Here is a 15,665-nt window from a genome sequence, read left to right on the forward strand (position 1 = left end):
GAACAATGTATCTGACAGGAGCTCCAGGGCTGCAGATTCCTGGAACCAACCTCAGAGCTCCAGCAGCTTCCTCTCCAGCCCTGGTCCAGGTTCTTCCAGGAACACAGCTGCCAAACAGCAGGTAAGTGGGGCACAGCTGCCTGCTAACCTTCTGCCAAAAGGCTAACCTTTCTTTTGATGAGAAAAAAGACAGAGCAGGGCCTGGACCAAAGCCTGGGTTGGGGAAGCAGGTTTCCGGTCCTCCACTTACTATTGCTATGCCCTGACTTCTGAACTCTTAGACAAGAAAACTATGGCAGAGAGTGCTGTATCCTCTTCTGTTCTGTTTTGTTCAGAACGCCCCTCTTACTGAAACATCTAAACCATGACAATATGCCTGCAGTATCTGAACACTGTTCACTGAACCACACAGCTGGCTCACGGCCCCCCGGGGCTTGGTCCCTCTGTCTCTAACCTTACAGCTGGCAGGAACTTTTACAAGAACAGCTGCTGTCATCCGCGCTGCCTTTTCTTCTCTTTACAAAAGGCTTCATTCAGCCGCAGAAGCCCAAGGCTGCTCTCCGTCCATACACGCCCGGCAGCCTACTCTGTTTATGGCTGTTTTTAAATTGGAAGTGTGTGACATGCTGCAGGGAATGGCATTTTTGCAATTTTCACAAGCCATTAATGCTTTCATTTCCCCATCAGTAAAACAAGACTGACAACAGCACCCAGTTCAGAATCCCTTCAACCCAGGAAGGAGGGTGTTGGAGCTAACGTCATAAGCGGTTGTGAGCCACACAACTTGGGTACTCTACAAGAACAGCGAATGATTTCTGAACCACTGAGCCATCTCTCCTGCCCTACAACACAGTTCTTACCATGAATCAAGTTTAAAAAAAAAATCCTCAAAGCAGCTCAATAAAACTTTTGCAAGGCACAAGGTCAGTCACCATTAAGTACTTGTTGAGGGAATAAATGAAAATGGACAGCCCTTCTGACCCATACATGTGAGCCAGCAGGTAAAGTGAGCATTTTCTTCTGGAAACCTCAGGCAGGTCGCACAAGGCTAGTATAGCGCTCTCCTATAGAGAGAAGAAACAGTATTTAAGGGCTCCACTCACACTGCCGCTGAAATGTTTCAGATGATTATTGTTGCTGTTATCTGGAGGATATCTTTCTTGTCCATTTAGTCTTATTAAATGGGAGTCTTGAGCTGTAGCTCAGGATAGCCTGAAACTCACTTTGTAGCCCAAGCTAGCCTTGAGCACTCAATCCTCCTGCCTCAGCTTCTCAAGTGCTGGAATTACAGGCATGTATTAAAACATGCAGAAAATATTTCACTTAAAACATCAACCATTATTTTCCCATTTGGGAGCCAAGCTTAGGCACGGGTCTGTAATCCCAGCTACTCAGAAGGCTGCAGCAGGAGGATCACAGGGTTAAGGAGAGAATTCAACACTAGCTGGACAACTGAGGAAGACCCTGTCTTTAAACTAAAGAAAATCTGACAGCTCTGAGTCCGGATAACAATCAGGTGGAGTGTGGCACCACATATGCAGGTTGCAGTGCACACGTCTCCACTGCACATGAGGAACCCTTCAATCTCATCCCATAGTATTCCATTACACTCTTCCCCTTATGTAGTTTGTCTAAAAGGCTCCTGTAGCCATCTGAACCTGTACTTTGAGCCTACGGGACGTGCTCATGATTCCACAATCTAGCCTTATACTCGGCTCCAACCACCTCCCTGACGTGCCTTTCCCACAATCCATTTTGTATCTGGAGCTTGAGTTTGCTCATCTGTGAGAATACCAACTCATCAGAGAGGTGTTGCTACTAGCTGATAGGACACTGTAAGTGAAAGTGGCTGGCCCAGAGCTCAGAACCCACCAAGCTACTCAAATTTCACTAAACCAATAGTAGACCTGGGCCAGTGGGTCCCTAACTTTGATGCATGCTAGAAGCCCCCCAAAATGTTTAAGACACACTGCTGCCCAGTTCCTGGTTTCTTGACAACAGTGAAAGGACACCTGAGGGGTTTTGTTTCTGTTTATTTTGTTTTTTAGTTCTCCAAATAATTCAACTACACAGCAAAATTTGGGGCCCGCTTACCTAGGCAGTCATCCCACCCAGACCCACTTACCCTAGGCCATTACTCCATCCACAGCGCAAAGAAGTTATGACTGTTTCCCTTGACCTCCAGTGTCTAACAGCCCCTCCTGTCAGCTCCCAGGCTAGAACTGAGGTTTGATATTCAGTAGTGAGCACTCTAAAGAGAGGTCTTCTTCACTGTATCACTGCCAGAGTCAACTTTCCAAAGGAAACCTGGGATATTCCCTGCTTAGATGCTTAGTGTGTGAGTCTGCGCACACGTGTGAACATGCATGTCAAGGCATGTGCATGGAAGCCGAAGGACAACTTTGTAGAGTCAGTTCTCTCCAGCCACCCTTGCATGAGCTACGGGGATCAAGCTGCAGTCATCAGGCTCCCACAGCAAGCCCCGCTGCCTCACTGGCCCAGAAACCCAAAGACATTTCAAGATGAGGTACCTTCCTATCTTTCCAGCTTCATCTCCCGCCATTCCCCAAAATATAGCCACAATTAACACCATCACAGTATTCCATTATTGGGGGCTTGGGAACAAATCCTACTTTGAATAGCCTGGAGAGCCATTCCCTACCTCACCATACACAAACTTTCTTCAGCCTTCAGAGTCCACTCCAAAAACATGACCATCTCCGTGCCGCAGTCGAGTCCCCACACTCGGCCTTCCTTCCCTCCTTCTATACAATTACGATAGCTGTGCGTCTAGCGCCAAGAGGCTTTCTGTGCGCTGCTCTCATTTAACCATTTAATCCTCACAGCAATCCTCTATGTCACATTACCCATAAGGTAACAGAGATCGGAGCCCTCACGTGGCTCTGCAAGTCACCAGGTAAGTGGTAGGCAGGGAAGGCAACCCAGCGCTTGAGCCCATCTTGTTTATCACCACCTCACCTGCCTTGCTTAGAGTCTCTTCCAAATGACACACAACTTCAGAATCAGTTGTGAGAGTACCTCTCGAGAGCGGGGCCTCGGGCATGCGTGCTCGACCTCCTGATTACAGGAGTACACTCTTGATGAACTAAACAATGAGACAGATTCTAAGAGTAATTCCAGGTTCTTTAATCGAAACGGTACCCTGGTACCACATGATAAACTCTTTAATAAGTAAATGGTATTTTACTTATTAGACAATCAGCTGATGCCTGGAAACACTGAATCATAAAAGTGTCACTAAGGCAGGGGGGTGTATATGAAGGGGATAGCTGAGGGGGGGGAAGGACAGAGATGAGAGCAAGGAAAGAGATATCTTGATTGAGGGAGCCATTATTGGGCTAGCAAGAAACCTGGCACTAAAGAAATTCCCAGGAATCCACAAGGATGACCCCAGCTAAGACCCAAAGCAATAGTGGAGAGGGGGCCTGAACTGGCCTTGTCCTGTAGTCAGATTGATAACATCTTAAATGTCATCATAGAACCTTCATCCAGAAACTGATGGAAGCAGATGCCGAGATCCATAGCGGAACACTGGGTTGAGTTCCCAAAGTCCAGTTGAAGAGAGAGAGAGAAGTGATAATACGAGCAAAGGGGTCTAGACTGACGGAGATACCCACTGAAACAGCTTACCTGAGCTAATTGGAGCTCACCAACTCCAGCCTGACATTGGGCGAACCAGCATAGGAACAAACTAGGCCCTCTGAATGTGGGTGACAGTTATATGGCTGGGGCAGACCAGACCATTGGCAGTGAGACGAGGATTTATCCCTACTGCTTGGTCTGGCTTTTTGGAACTCATTCTCTTTGGAGGGATACCTTGCTCAGCCTAGATACAGCAGTGAGGGCCTTGGACCTGCCTCAAAGCAATGTGCTAGGCTTTGTTGACTTCCCATGGGAAACTTACCCTCTCTGAAGAGTGGATGGGGGGGGGGAGGGAGAAGGAGGAAGGGAGGGAGTGGGAACTGGGATTGGCATGTAAAACAAAAAAGATTTTTTAAAAAGATATTAATTAATTAAAAAAAGAATTAACTGTGTCACTTGCTTGGGTTTATTTCTCTAACACTTAGGCACATGGTCAGAATTTTGGGGACCACCTAAGACACCCTTTAAAAGCTGTTCCCTGTTATCTTTTCTGTCTCATATTATTTTCGCCACAATATAGTGTATACATCCAGACCATCTGTGGTGCAGGTAGAGGAGAAAAAGAAATATATACAATAAAAAGTAAGGGTGGGGGCTGACACCGGTTAAGAAGCTGTTTGTTTGTTTGTTTGATGTTTTTATAAGAGACATGGACAAAAGGAAGTATCCTACGTGAGCATGGCCTGGTATGTATGACTCAATAAAAACCTGGCCGATGAGAAAATGTAAAATTAAAGGACGCTGTGACGGTAAGACCAAAGAGGTGACAGGCACTAGGAAAGAGGGCGTTCACTTTGTGGTAAATATTCAGGACCTTGGCTAAAACACTGGAACACATTTTCCCTTTTACGAGCCAGTAAGTCCGATCGGTATTCCTGACTCCACGCCCACAGGCCAGGTGTTTGTACCCGCCCACTTCACTGCTGAGGGGACCAAAACTCGGAGGGACTGACAGCTTCGCTCAAGGTCCTCCAGCTACTGCTGCAAGGCAAAGAGGCAGACTTGAACCGAGGCTCTCTGACTTCACAACCTGAGCTTCCAAGGCCGTGAGCGGCACCGCCTATCGAGTCTCAGTGCAGCCCCAGGGCAGCAGCAAGACACGCGTGGGCGCTTCGCGATTCTCAAGAAGTGCCAAGGAGGCAGAGCTACGCGAACAAGGTCACCAGGAGTTCCCGCCCGGGTTGGGGGAGGCCTTGACTTCCTCGGGACCACCGTGGGCTGCAGCATCCACGCGCGCGGAGGGAGTGCTGCCCAGCCCTCCCCGGTCAGGCCCACGGCCGCTCCCCAGGCCCAAAGTCACGTCGCCGAATCTACCCAGGTTTCCTTCCGCGCCTTACCGGGTTTCCAGAACTTCACAGGTCCCAAGGGCGCAGCCATGCTGGGGTGAAAGGTCACGAAGAAAACTCCGCCCCGCCAAACGCACGCGAATCCCTCGGGGCTCGAGGGGCGTGGCTCGCGAGCGGACTCGGCGAGCAGACTACAGTCCCTGGAAAGGTGAAGCCACGCCCCTAGTGGCACCGCCCACTGTGGACCACGTGATCGCGGCTTCTTTAGGACGGTCCTTTCAGCTCCTTCCCTTGGCTCACGTGACGCCGCTCGGCCATATTGACGGGGAGGTGGGCTATCCAACCCTGCTTAGGCGCTCTAGATTCACACTAACTTGTGGGGACTCGCTGTGACGTTCCCAGACTGCCACTCAGCAGCCAAGTGTGCACGGAGGCAGTGCTTCCCTGGTGAGCGGAGAGATGCTCATATTTACACGCTATCCTAGCTGCGTCCCTTTTAGTCTCTATTTTCAAAAGGAGAGATAATAATGGTATCTGCCTCCTGCGTCTAATGACTCAGTTAATATTTCTGTGTTCCCAGGGACTGTGGTTTCTTGTTTCCCAAGCGGGGGGTAGAGCAGAAATGAACTCTAAGTGAATTAACGCTGGATAAGCAGTAGAATGATTATCAGCAAGTAAAACTGGAATGTTAACAGGCATCTTCTGGTCCTAAGAGAATTGTCAGTAAATGGGAACAGAGGAATTTATTGGGTTGGAAGATGAGACTGGAAATTGGATCAGTCAGGCCAGGGCCTTCACCCAGTGTTCCCTCCAGGTCAACTGTTCGTGAATCAAACGCTTGTTTATAATTGCTCATCCAATCCCCAGTCTACAGGGACATAACCCAGTAACATGCATTGTAGGATGCTCCTAAATTCCCAGGCCCAGCAGCAAGCTTGGGAAAGATTATACATTGCAAACAAAGAGTAGCTAATTGTTGCTGACCTGTAAATATTTTATAAGGGAATCACAAATTAAGAGGTTTTAGAATCTCTACATTTTTAGAGCTCTGAAGAGAATGTTGTGCTTTGTTCTTTGAGGGAAATGGCAAATTATGGAAAGCTCTGGAGAAGGCAAGGAGCCCTGATTCGGAATCCTCACCTTGACTGTCACATGACTTCTAGCCGACATTTAATCTCGGTTGTAAAATGAGCTTCAAAGGAGTATTAAATGAGGTGAAGCACAGAGTATCGAAGATAATGCGAGCCATTGCAGGCACTAGGTCCATATGAGCTCTCATTGGCTCAACTCCGAGAGCAAATCACCAAGTGAACGAAGTCTGAGTTTACCTCATTTTCCCAGATTTGCTTTGTTTCCTTAATAATTAAAGTTCAACACATGCTACTCCTTCAGTGTAGAATTCTCTATCTCTGGCTTAAGACCTTCAAATCCTAGAAGGAGCATCACTAGGACCCTTCTGTGTTCACTTCCAAACCTTCCCCCTGTGGACTCAGGACTTAGGAGCCCATGCTTTCAGCATAAGATTTGTGTAATTGTACTAAAGTTACTCTGCCTGACTATCATGCTGGGAACTTCTTTCTATATTTTTAAAATTATTTTATGTATATGGATTTTGCCTCTTGTATGTCTCTGTACTAACTGTGTGGCTGTACCCATGGGGGCCAGAAGCGGGTGTTGAATCCCCTGGAACTGGAGTTGCAGAGTGCGAGCCACCAACTGGGAGATGGGAACAAACCTGTATCCTCCTAACTGCTGAACCAACTTCTCGATCCAATGCTGAGAATTTCTTGAAGACGGAATCATTTTTTTTTAATTGAACTCTACATTTTTCTCTGCTCCCCTCCTTGCCTCTCCTCTCCCCTGTTCAACCCTCCCCCAAAGTCCCCATGCTCCAAACAGGAGATCTTGTCTTTTTCTACTTCCCATGTAGATTAGATCTATGTAAGTCTCTCTTAGGGTCCTCATTGTTGTCTAAGTTCTCTGGGATTGTGGTTTGTAGGCTGGTTTTCTTTGTTTTATGTTTTAAAACCACCTATGAGTGAGTACATGTAATAATTGTCTTTCTGTGTCTGGTTACCTCACTGAAAAATGATATTTTCCAGCTTCATCCATTTTCCTGCAAAATTCAAGATGTTGCTATTTTTTCGGCTGTGTAGTACTCCATTGTGTAAATATACCACATTTTCTTTATCTGTTCTTCAGTCAAGGGGCATTTAGGTTGTTTCCAGGTTCTGGCTATGACAAATAATGCTGCTATGAACATGGTTGAGCCTTGTGGCACAATTGAGCATCCTTTGGATATATACCCAAAAGTGGTATTACTGCGTCTTTAGGAAGGTTGTTTCCTAATTTTCTGAGAAATCGCCACACTGATGTCCAAATGGGCTGTATCAGCTTGCATTCCCACCAGCAATGCAGAAGTGTTCCCTTTACCCCACAACCTCTCCAGCCTAAGTTGTCATCAGTGTTTTTGATCTTGGCCATTCTGACAGGTGTAAGATGGAATCTCAGGGTTGTTTTGATTTGCATTTCTCTGATGACTAAGGATGTTGGACATTTCCTTAAGTGTCTTTCAGCCATTTTAGATTCCTCTGTTGAGAGTTCTCTGTTTAGGTCTGTACTCCATTTTTTTTGGTGTGTGTTGGGGGGGGGGGATTATGTGATCTTTTGGTGTCCATTTTCTTGAGTTCTTTGTATATTTTGGAGATCAGACCTGTCTGATGTGGGGTTATTGAAGATCTTTTCCCATTCTGTAGGCTGTCGTTTTGTCTTGTTGACCGTGTCCTTTGCTTTACAGAAGCATTTCAGTTTCAGGAGGTCCCATTTATTAATTGTTTCTCTCAGTGTCTGTGCTGATGGGGTTATATTTAGGAAGTGGTTCCCTGTGCCAATGCATTGAAGTGTACTTCTCACTTTCTCTTCTATAAGATTCAGTGTGGCTGGCTTTATGTTGAGGTCTTTGATCCATTTGGACTTGAGTTTTTGTGCATGGTGATAGATATGAATCTATTTTCATTCTTCTACATAGCGATATCCAGTTATGCCAGCACCACTTGTTAAATATACTTTCTTTTTTCCATTTGATATTTTTTGCTTCTTTGTCAAAAATCAGGTGTTCGAAGGTATGTGGATTAATATCCAGTCTTCTATTCAGTTCCATTGGTCCTCCTTGAAGACAGAATCTTATGATACTTTTTATATGTGTGTTGCCAATTGCTCAATTGCAACTATCAAGCAGGTACATATTTTGAACACCATGTTTCTGAATTATTACAGCAATATTGGCAATCTAACCCAGAACTTCATATCAATGAGCTATAATCTAACACAGAATCTCATATCACTGAGCTGTAATCCCAACACCGATTCTTCTTTTTTATCTTTTCATTAAAGTCCTACATACAGAAAATAAGATTTATAGATGAAAAATGCCATTCTGTAAATGCTTTTCCTCCCTCTGCCTGGAAGGCTGTTTCTTTTGTTTTTAAAGGCTGCTTCCTGGGAGGATGAGCTATCTTTGGGAGTTAAAGATTCTTGCCATGTAATCCTAACAACCTAAATTTGGTCCCCAGAACCCACAGGAAGGTGAAAGAAGAGTACTGACACCACGAACCTGTCCTCTGACCTATGTGCCACATATAACTACATGTGGTACATGTGTGCGCACACAAGTCACATCACACTAATAATAAAACTAAATAAAATATTTCATAAACTTAAAATATTTTTTAAAAATACTGCTTTCCAAGTTTGGAACCCAAGCAAGCCTCTTGCCTCAGCCTCCTGAAGTAGCTAGGACCACAGGCATGCACCTCCAAGGCCAGCTTTATTTCCATGTCTGTTTTACTTACGACTTTCAAAGAAATCTTCCTATTTAAAAAGAGACAACAGATTGAGAGTGCCCAAATTATTACATCACAATCTTGAAGGTGGGGAATTTAGTCAACATCTAGCCTGATCTTGTCATAGAGAATTGGGGTTCATGGATGTTAAAAAGACTGGGTCAGAATCAATGAGGGACTGTGTGTGTGTGTGTGTGTGTGTGTGTGTGTTGTGTTGTGTTGTGGTTGAGACCAAGTCTCACTCTGTAGCCCTAGCTGGAACTCACTTTGTTGCCCAGCATGGTCTTGACCCACATAGTCCAGGATAGCAATCCTCCTTAGTACTGGGATTACAGATGAGAACTAGATCTCAGCTTTCCTAGTTCCCAAGTTGGTGTTTTTCAACCCCAGAAGGGCCAATTAGAACCATTAGAACTAAGCTCACCTACATTCGCCTGCCTCCGAATGTTCTCAGGGTCCCACTGTCCACCAGGTGGGTTGTTTTGCTTCTACAGACTTTTACTAAGTAATACTGTCCACTCTGATGTTGTGCCTTTATTGTTACAAAAGAGGACTTGTCTCAATAATTTTTCTGGTTCATTTTTTCAGGAAGAATGGCCTAAAATAGCAACTCTAAGAGTTAAACATTTTTGAAGACATGCTCTCATTATGTTCTCATTGAGACATGCTCTTCCTGGACTGGCCCCAAATCATAAGCCTCCTGCCTAAACGTCTCCAATGCATTTTCAATCCTGGCAAGAATGACTGTTTCTTAAGAGAGAATCCAGAACTGATTTGGTTCATTGCCAATCATTCTACAAAAACTTGATCGTTTTGTCATATGGAGGTATATTTTGCAACGTCCAGGTGGCAGATTTTCCCACACATGGCGACCCCTTCGTTAGATTCCTGTTTCACAGAAAATGGCAACCTTTCAGACCAACTCTACCGTGCAACTAATCTCTAAAGTAGAAAAAGACAAGATCTCCTGAGTGAATTGGGAGCATGGGGATCATGGGAGAGGGTAGAAGGGGAGGCGAGAGAAGGCAGGGAGTGGAGAAAAAATAAATAGCTCAATAAAAACAATTTTTAAAGTGCTATTAAATAAAAAAGAGTATTTAAAAAAGTAATCTCTAACCCAAGCTGTCAAAGGGAAAAGAAACGACCGAATTTGAACACAGAGAAAAACGTGTTGCTGTTTGGGCATATAAGAGACATGTTTCTGTGCCTATGGTGATGCACTCTCTGCTCTGAAATACTTCTGGATTACTACGTCCGCACTGCCTGTGTTTGAGAAGCATAGGGCTTAAGGGTTGAAATTTTATTGCATTTGTGAATGCAAGTATAGAAAACCCAGTTCATGGTCTTTTGAATCCTATTCCCCATGCAGGGATGCCTTGCCCAGCCTTGGTGCAGGGGGAGGAGCTTGGTCCTACCTCAAAGTGTTATGACTTGCCTTGTTGACGCCCATGGAAAGCCTGCCCCATTCTAAATGGAGGAGGAGTGGATGTCGGGGGTGGGGGATAGACAGGAGGTGGGAAGAGGGAATTCTGTAAAAATAATTGGCTGGTATGTAAAATAAATGATAAAAATTTTAAAAGAAAGAAAAAAACCCAGCTCGTCATCACTTCAGCAAAATGGTTCATGCAGCTGGTCATGGTGGCTCACACCTGTAACCCTAGCCCCTGGAAAGCTAAGGCAGGAGGATTCCCAAGAGTTAAAGTGAGATCCTGGTCAACCTGGGCTACAGAGTGAGACCATGCCTTAAAAAGAATAAAATGACAAAAAAAAAAGTAGTTCATAGATACTAAAAACGCCAAGAGTATCTGACTTAAAGACAGATACTCTTAAAGACCCTGGCTACCTCAGGGCACATGGTATAGGCAGTTTCTCACTCAGATGTAATGCAGCAACAAGATGACCATATAAAGGTCCAAAACCCTTTTAAACATTTCAGAAGAAAATTCCCTAGCAAAAATATCTCTAGTTGCCCTGTGTATCTCTCACTGAACTAATCAGTGGGGCTAGGGAATATGATAGACTGGTTAGCGTAGGGCTGGATCACATGATCCATCACCAGAGTCAAATGTGGCCAGCCTCACTAGAACCAAACAAGGAAGTGGGAATAGAATGGTTTTTTAGAGAGACATTGTGGCACGAGATTACCAAAGGATCAATAAATAAAACCAAAATCATCTATGTCTACCATACCCATGTACGCCTCACTAGAGCTGCCAGCTTTTCAAGAAGCCAGACCAGACAGATGTCCCTTACCCTATGCCAGGATCACCTGTTGAGAGTCTAGGGCGGGTCTTCTGTGATTGTAGTACCATATTCAAATGTGCCAGGCTTGTTGGCTTTGCACACCAGCCTTGATGTTCACATTGGCATTACTATAAGCAAAGGTGTTCACCCACTTCAAGGATCTGAGTGCAGTGTTGTGGAGAAATTCACAGAAAAGGCACTGAGCAACCAACCACATGAGTCTGTATTGTACTGTGTGCTGACTGGGCTTGTGTCAACTTGACACAAGCTAGACGGGGAACTTCAATAAAATCTGACTGTAAGCCATTTTCTTAATTTCCTATTGATGGAGAGGGCCCAGTCCATTGTGGGTGGAGCCATCCCTGAGCTGGTGGTCCTGGGTTTTGTGAAAAAGCAGGCTGAGCAAGCCATGAGGAGCAAGCCAGTAAGCAGCACCCCTCCATGGCTTCTGCATCAGCTCCTGCTTCTGCATCAGCTCCTGCTTCAAGGTTCCTGCCCTGTTTGAGTTCCTGTCCTGACTTCCTTCACTGATGAATAGTGCTGTGGAAATTTTCCCCAAGTTCTCTCCAAAGTGGTCATGGTGTCTCATGGAAGTCATAGAAACCCTAAGACATGATAGCTTGAGGAGCCCGTGTTTCTGGGAGCTGGATGGGTTGGGAAAGGCCTCCTTAGGCCAGCAAGATACTTTCTGGCTAGCCTCAAAACCGGGACACTCCTAAGACTGAAAGGGAGTGTTAGAGAGATGGGATCTCGGGATAAGAGGCAAAACTGGCAGTGCCAGGCAAACTAGGGCACCTATATAGGTTTGTAGCCCAGTGAAACCAGGTTTACCTAAATGCACTCAGTAAAAAGTGCATTCATTCAGAAACCTTCTGGATACATTCACCTCAACGTTTCAAAAAATTACCCTTTTGGAGTTCAGAAGTAACTTTTGATTTTTGAGACAGGGTCTTATGTATCCCAGGTTACTCACAATGTAGCCAAACATGAGGCCGAGTTCTCCCTTCTTCTACCTCCCAAATGCAGAGATGATGGGTGTGCACCACCATACTGGATTTACAGGGCTGGGAATCAAACCCAGCAAGCGCTCTACCAACGTAACGTCTCCAGCACTCCACATATGAGAATATCCTTGTAAGAAACGAGTGCATTCCCTTACTAGCAGGAATAATTGTTTTCACCTTGCAGACATTGGTTTTTCTAAACCAGACTCCTGTGTCTTGGCTTTGCATATTGTCCTACTACGTGAATCTTGAAGGTCCTCACGTGCACTCTTAGTTTCATGCATGGTTCTATTTTGTATCTGTAACCTTGACTCTTTCATGAAACGTTTGATTTACACAAGCCTGTAGCTTAGGTTTTAATTTTTAGAATTACACTTATTTATTTACTGGGGGCAAGAACATTTGTGACTAGGTGAATGTGCCATGACATCCCAGTTGATGTTCGAGGACAAACTGTAGGAGTTGGAGGGTCCCTGGAACCAAACTCAGGTAGTCAGACGGGGCGGGGCAGCAAGCACCTTTACCCGCTGAGTCATCTTGCCCACCTGACTTCCGCTTTTCTTGTTAGCCACTTTAAGTTCCTTCAGTAAATAGCAACTCTGTAGTCCCACTGCCCATGAAGGTGTGGTAGCCATCTCTTCAAAGGATTTCATGTTTTGTGAGAGGCTGCCAATCCCGCAGACTGGATCTAAAACCTATATGGAGCTCTAACTCAAACACATCATTACTGAGAAAAGAAATGCTGTATTTAAGCATTGAACATTTGATGACAGAAAAAACTTAATCAGTGCTGCTTATGTATAATACTTGTATTATGGTTATGTCTTTAAAGATATTTTAGATTTATTTTGTTATGTATGAGTGTTTTGGTGGTGTATATGTATGTTTTAGCATGTGGGTGCCTGTGAAGACCAAGAGACATTGGATTTCCCGGAACTGGAGTTAAGGATGGTTGTGATTCCCAATATGGATGCTAAGAATCAAATCTGGGTCCTCTAAAAGCACCAAGTACTCCAACCTCTGAGCCATTTCATTTTTTGTTATTAGTTATCATTTAGAGCTAAATACTGGCAGAAAATGTAGCTCAGTTAGACCATTTGCCTGGCATACGTGACCTCTGGTTTGACCCTAGCACTAAGAGAAATTAACCCATCACAGCTTACTCTGTAGGGGCTGAGTATGACATCAGGTGGATGGAGTGAGAATTTTCACCCTCTATTTATCCTCTTCTTTGGGACTGAAGCCAATAAGCAATTGTTGTGGGAGGGGAGTGCATGCTAATTATTGAACCCAGGGTCTTGCACGTGCTCTATCACTAAACTATACACCCATCCCTAAGCAGGCCGGTAGACTGATGCAGGTGGCTCAGATCTCACTTGGTCTAGTGGGTACTTTCCAGACTGAAGTTCTAGAAAGGCTTGGCTCATCCTGAGACTGGACTATTTTCTTAAGATTCCATCTACCTCTTTTTTGGGTGGGGGATGGGAGAGTCTAGAAACAGGGTTTCACTGTGCAGTCCTAGTTGTCCTGGAACTCGGGACAACTATAGACCCAGTTGGCCTCAAACTCAGAGATCTGTCTGCCTCTGCCTCCTAAGCACAGGGATTAAAGTCATGTACGACCACTGCCCAGCTTTTATCTTCTGTCTATCTTTTGCTCACATTTCTAATTGCTGGCAGCACTTTCAGAGAATGATGTCAACTCCTGCCCAGAGAGAAGACAGTGTGGTCAAGAGCGTGTGACGACCAAGTTCTCACCCTTCAGAGAGATTCTCTGACACCTACTGCACCTGGGTAGTCTGAATAAACTTTTCAATTTATTGGTTTAGAATTTCTCAGAAATGTGTTGGGGTGCATTTATGTACAGGTGTACATCTGTGTGTGGAAGTCAGAGAGCAGTCTTAACTGCTATTCCTCAAAAGCTATCCACGTTTTTTCTTTGAGACAGAATTACTGGAATTCATCAAGTAGGCTAGGCTGACTGGTTATTAAGCCTCAGGACCCACCTGTCTCTGCCTCCCCAACCCTGGGATTTCATGAGACCTTCATGACATTTTTGTGAGTTCTGGGGATTGAAATCAGCTCCTAGTGGTTGCAAAGCAAACACTTTATCAACTAAGCTATAACTTGTGTTTATATATTGTGTGTACATGTTCATGTGTGTATATAAATTCATGCAGGCGGGCAGAGTTCAATTCCTCATTTTCTATTTTAAAAATTTTATATTTTTGGTTTGTGTATGCACACATATGACACAGCACCTGTGTGGAAATCAGACACATTGCAGGAGTCAATTGTCTCCTCCCACCACATGGGATCCAGGGGTCAAACTCCAGCCATCGGGTTTAGCAGCAAGTGCTTTGACCTGCTGAGCTGTCTTGACAGTTCCACCCACCTTATTTTAGAGACTGGAGCAGTCACTGAATCTGATTAGGGTTAGACCAGCTGGCTAGTAAACCCCAGAGACCGTCCTTCTACACCTCCCCAGCACTGGAATTACAGGAGCACGCTGTCATGCCCAGCTTTTTTACACAGTCTTCATGCTTATACAGTACTTTACCAATTAAGCCATCTCCAAGCCTATAATGTCTTAAGTGAAGGTCTATTAACAATCTTGTAGAACATGGATTTAAAATTTCAATGGAATTTAAATCCATGATCACAATCAGGGCTTTGTGCATACATTTCTTAATGTGGCTGTTTCTGCATTAACTCCCACTACACAAGCCACCGGCTCTAAGTCCTTTATATTTCAAGGGAAACAATCACACAGTAGAGGATGTGGACACCTGTCTTTAAGTTCTTACATCATCTTAGAGCAGCTATATGATCTTGAGTAGGCTATTTAATTTCGGCCTGCTTCTACATCTGAAGATGGGATGCCAGCTGTCTAACCTCAGTCACTAGATATCACGAGGACTTAAGGCAGCACATAAAGCAATGTAAGTCTGCAAAATGTATACTCAAGGAGGATTAACCCAGCAGGTTCACAGCCAGGCATGCACCAGCGTCCTAATATGTTTGACAGCCACAGACTACAACACTAACGCAGCAGATAACCTTGTCATTGAGGAGTCCTGGAACACTCATGAAAACCTGCAGTGACATTCCTGATCTGCATGCATCAGCATTCTTCTTGAAGACAACACCCTACTTATTGTAGACTTCTGGGCTGCCAAGCCAGGAGGAAGCCACGGTTTAACTCTTTCCTTTTGTCTGTTTTTATGAATGAGACTGACAAAACCAGGATTCCACAATCATACCAATCCTGATTAGCAGGATGTAAGGAACCAGTTACAATAGACTGACACTGGACCAGGAATCTGGGATAATTGTCAGTGTCCTTTCTTGCCCCTATTCGGGGATATGGGATTGCTAAATCATTGACAATACACCCATCTGATGAAATTGGACCCATTGGGGAGACTAGAGTGAACGTGAACCCAGGAATGCACACCCAGGACTCCTTTGGCAGACAGCCACGATCCTCTCCGAAGCAGCTCAGGGTTTTTCTTTGAAAACACAAAAGCAGGGACACACACAAAGGCCTGCTATGCTGGCAAGACTCCTCAGGTGCACAGTAATGTTAGTAATGTTGGTTTTCACCATATCAAGGATGATTTGACC

At 44.8% G+C, this 15,665-nt stretch overlaps 1 protein-coding gene across 3 annotated transcripts in view; it reads right to left on the reverse strand.

The window, feature by feature from the left end:
- The window catches only part of Dhx35 (DEAH-box helicase 35), a 66,275-nt gene extending 61,130 nt beyond the window's left edge, over positions 1–5,145 (reverse strand). For all 3 annotated transcript variants that reach the window (XR_015739024.1, XM_048440923.3, XM_048440922.3), the window contains exon 1: positions 5,001–5,145. Coding sequence is in view for 2 of the 3 variants with exons in the window: in XM_048440923.3 (XP_048296880.1) it covers positions 5,001–5,040 (40 nt within the window). In the remaining variant the exon portion in view is untranslated. The remainder of the gene's footprint in view (positions 1–5,000) is intronic.
- Positions 5,146–15,665: the final 10,520 nt, after the last annotated feature.

This window comes from Myodes glareolus, chromosome 10, assembly GCF_982192425.1.
Source record: "Myodes glareolus chromosome 10, mMyoGla1.1, whole genome shotgun sequence".
Taxonomy (NCBI): domain Eukaryota; kingdom Metazoa; phylum Chordata; class Mammalia; order Rodentia; family Cricetidae; genus Myodes; species Myodes glareolus.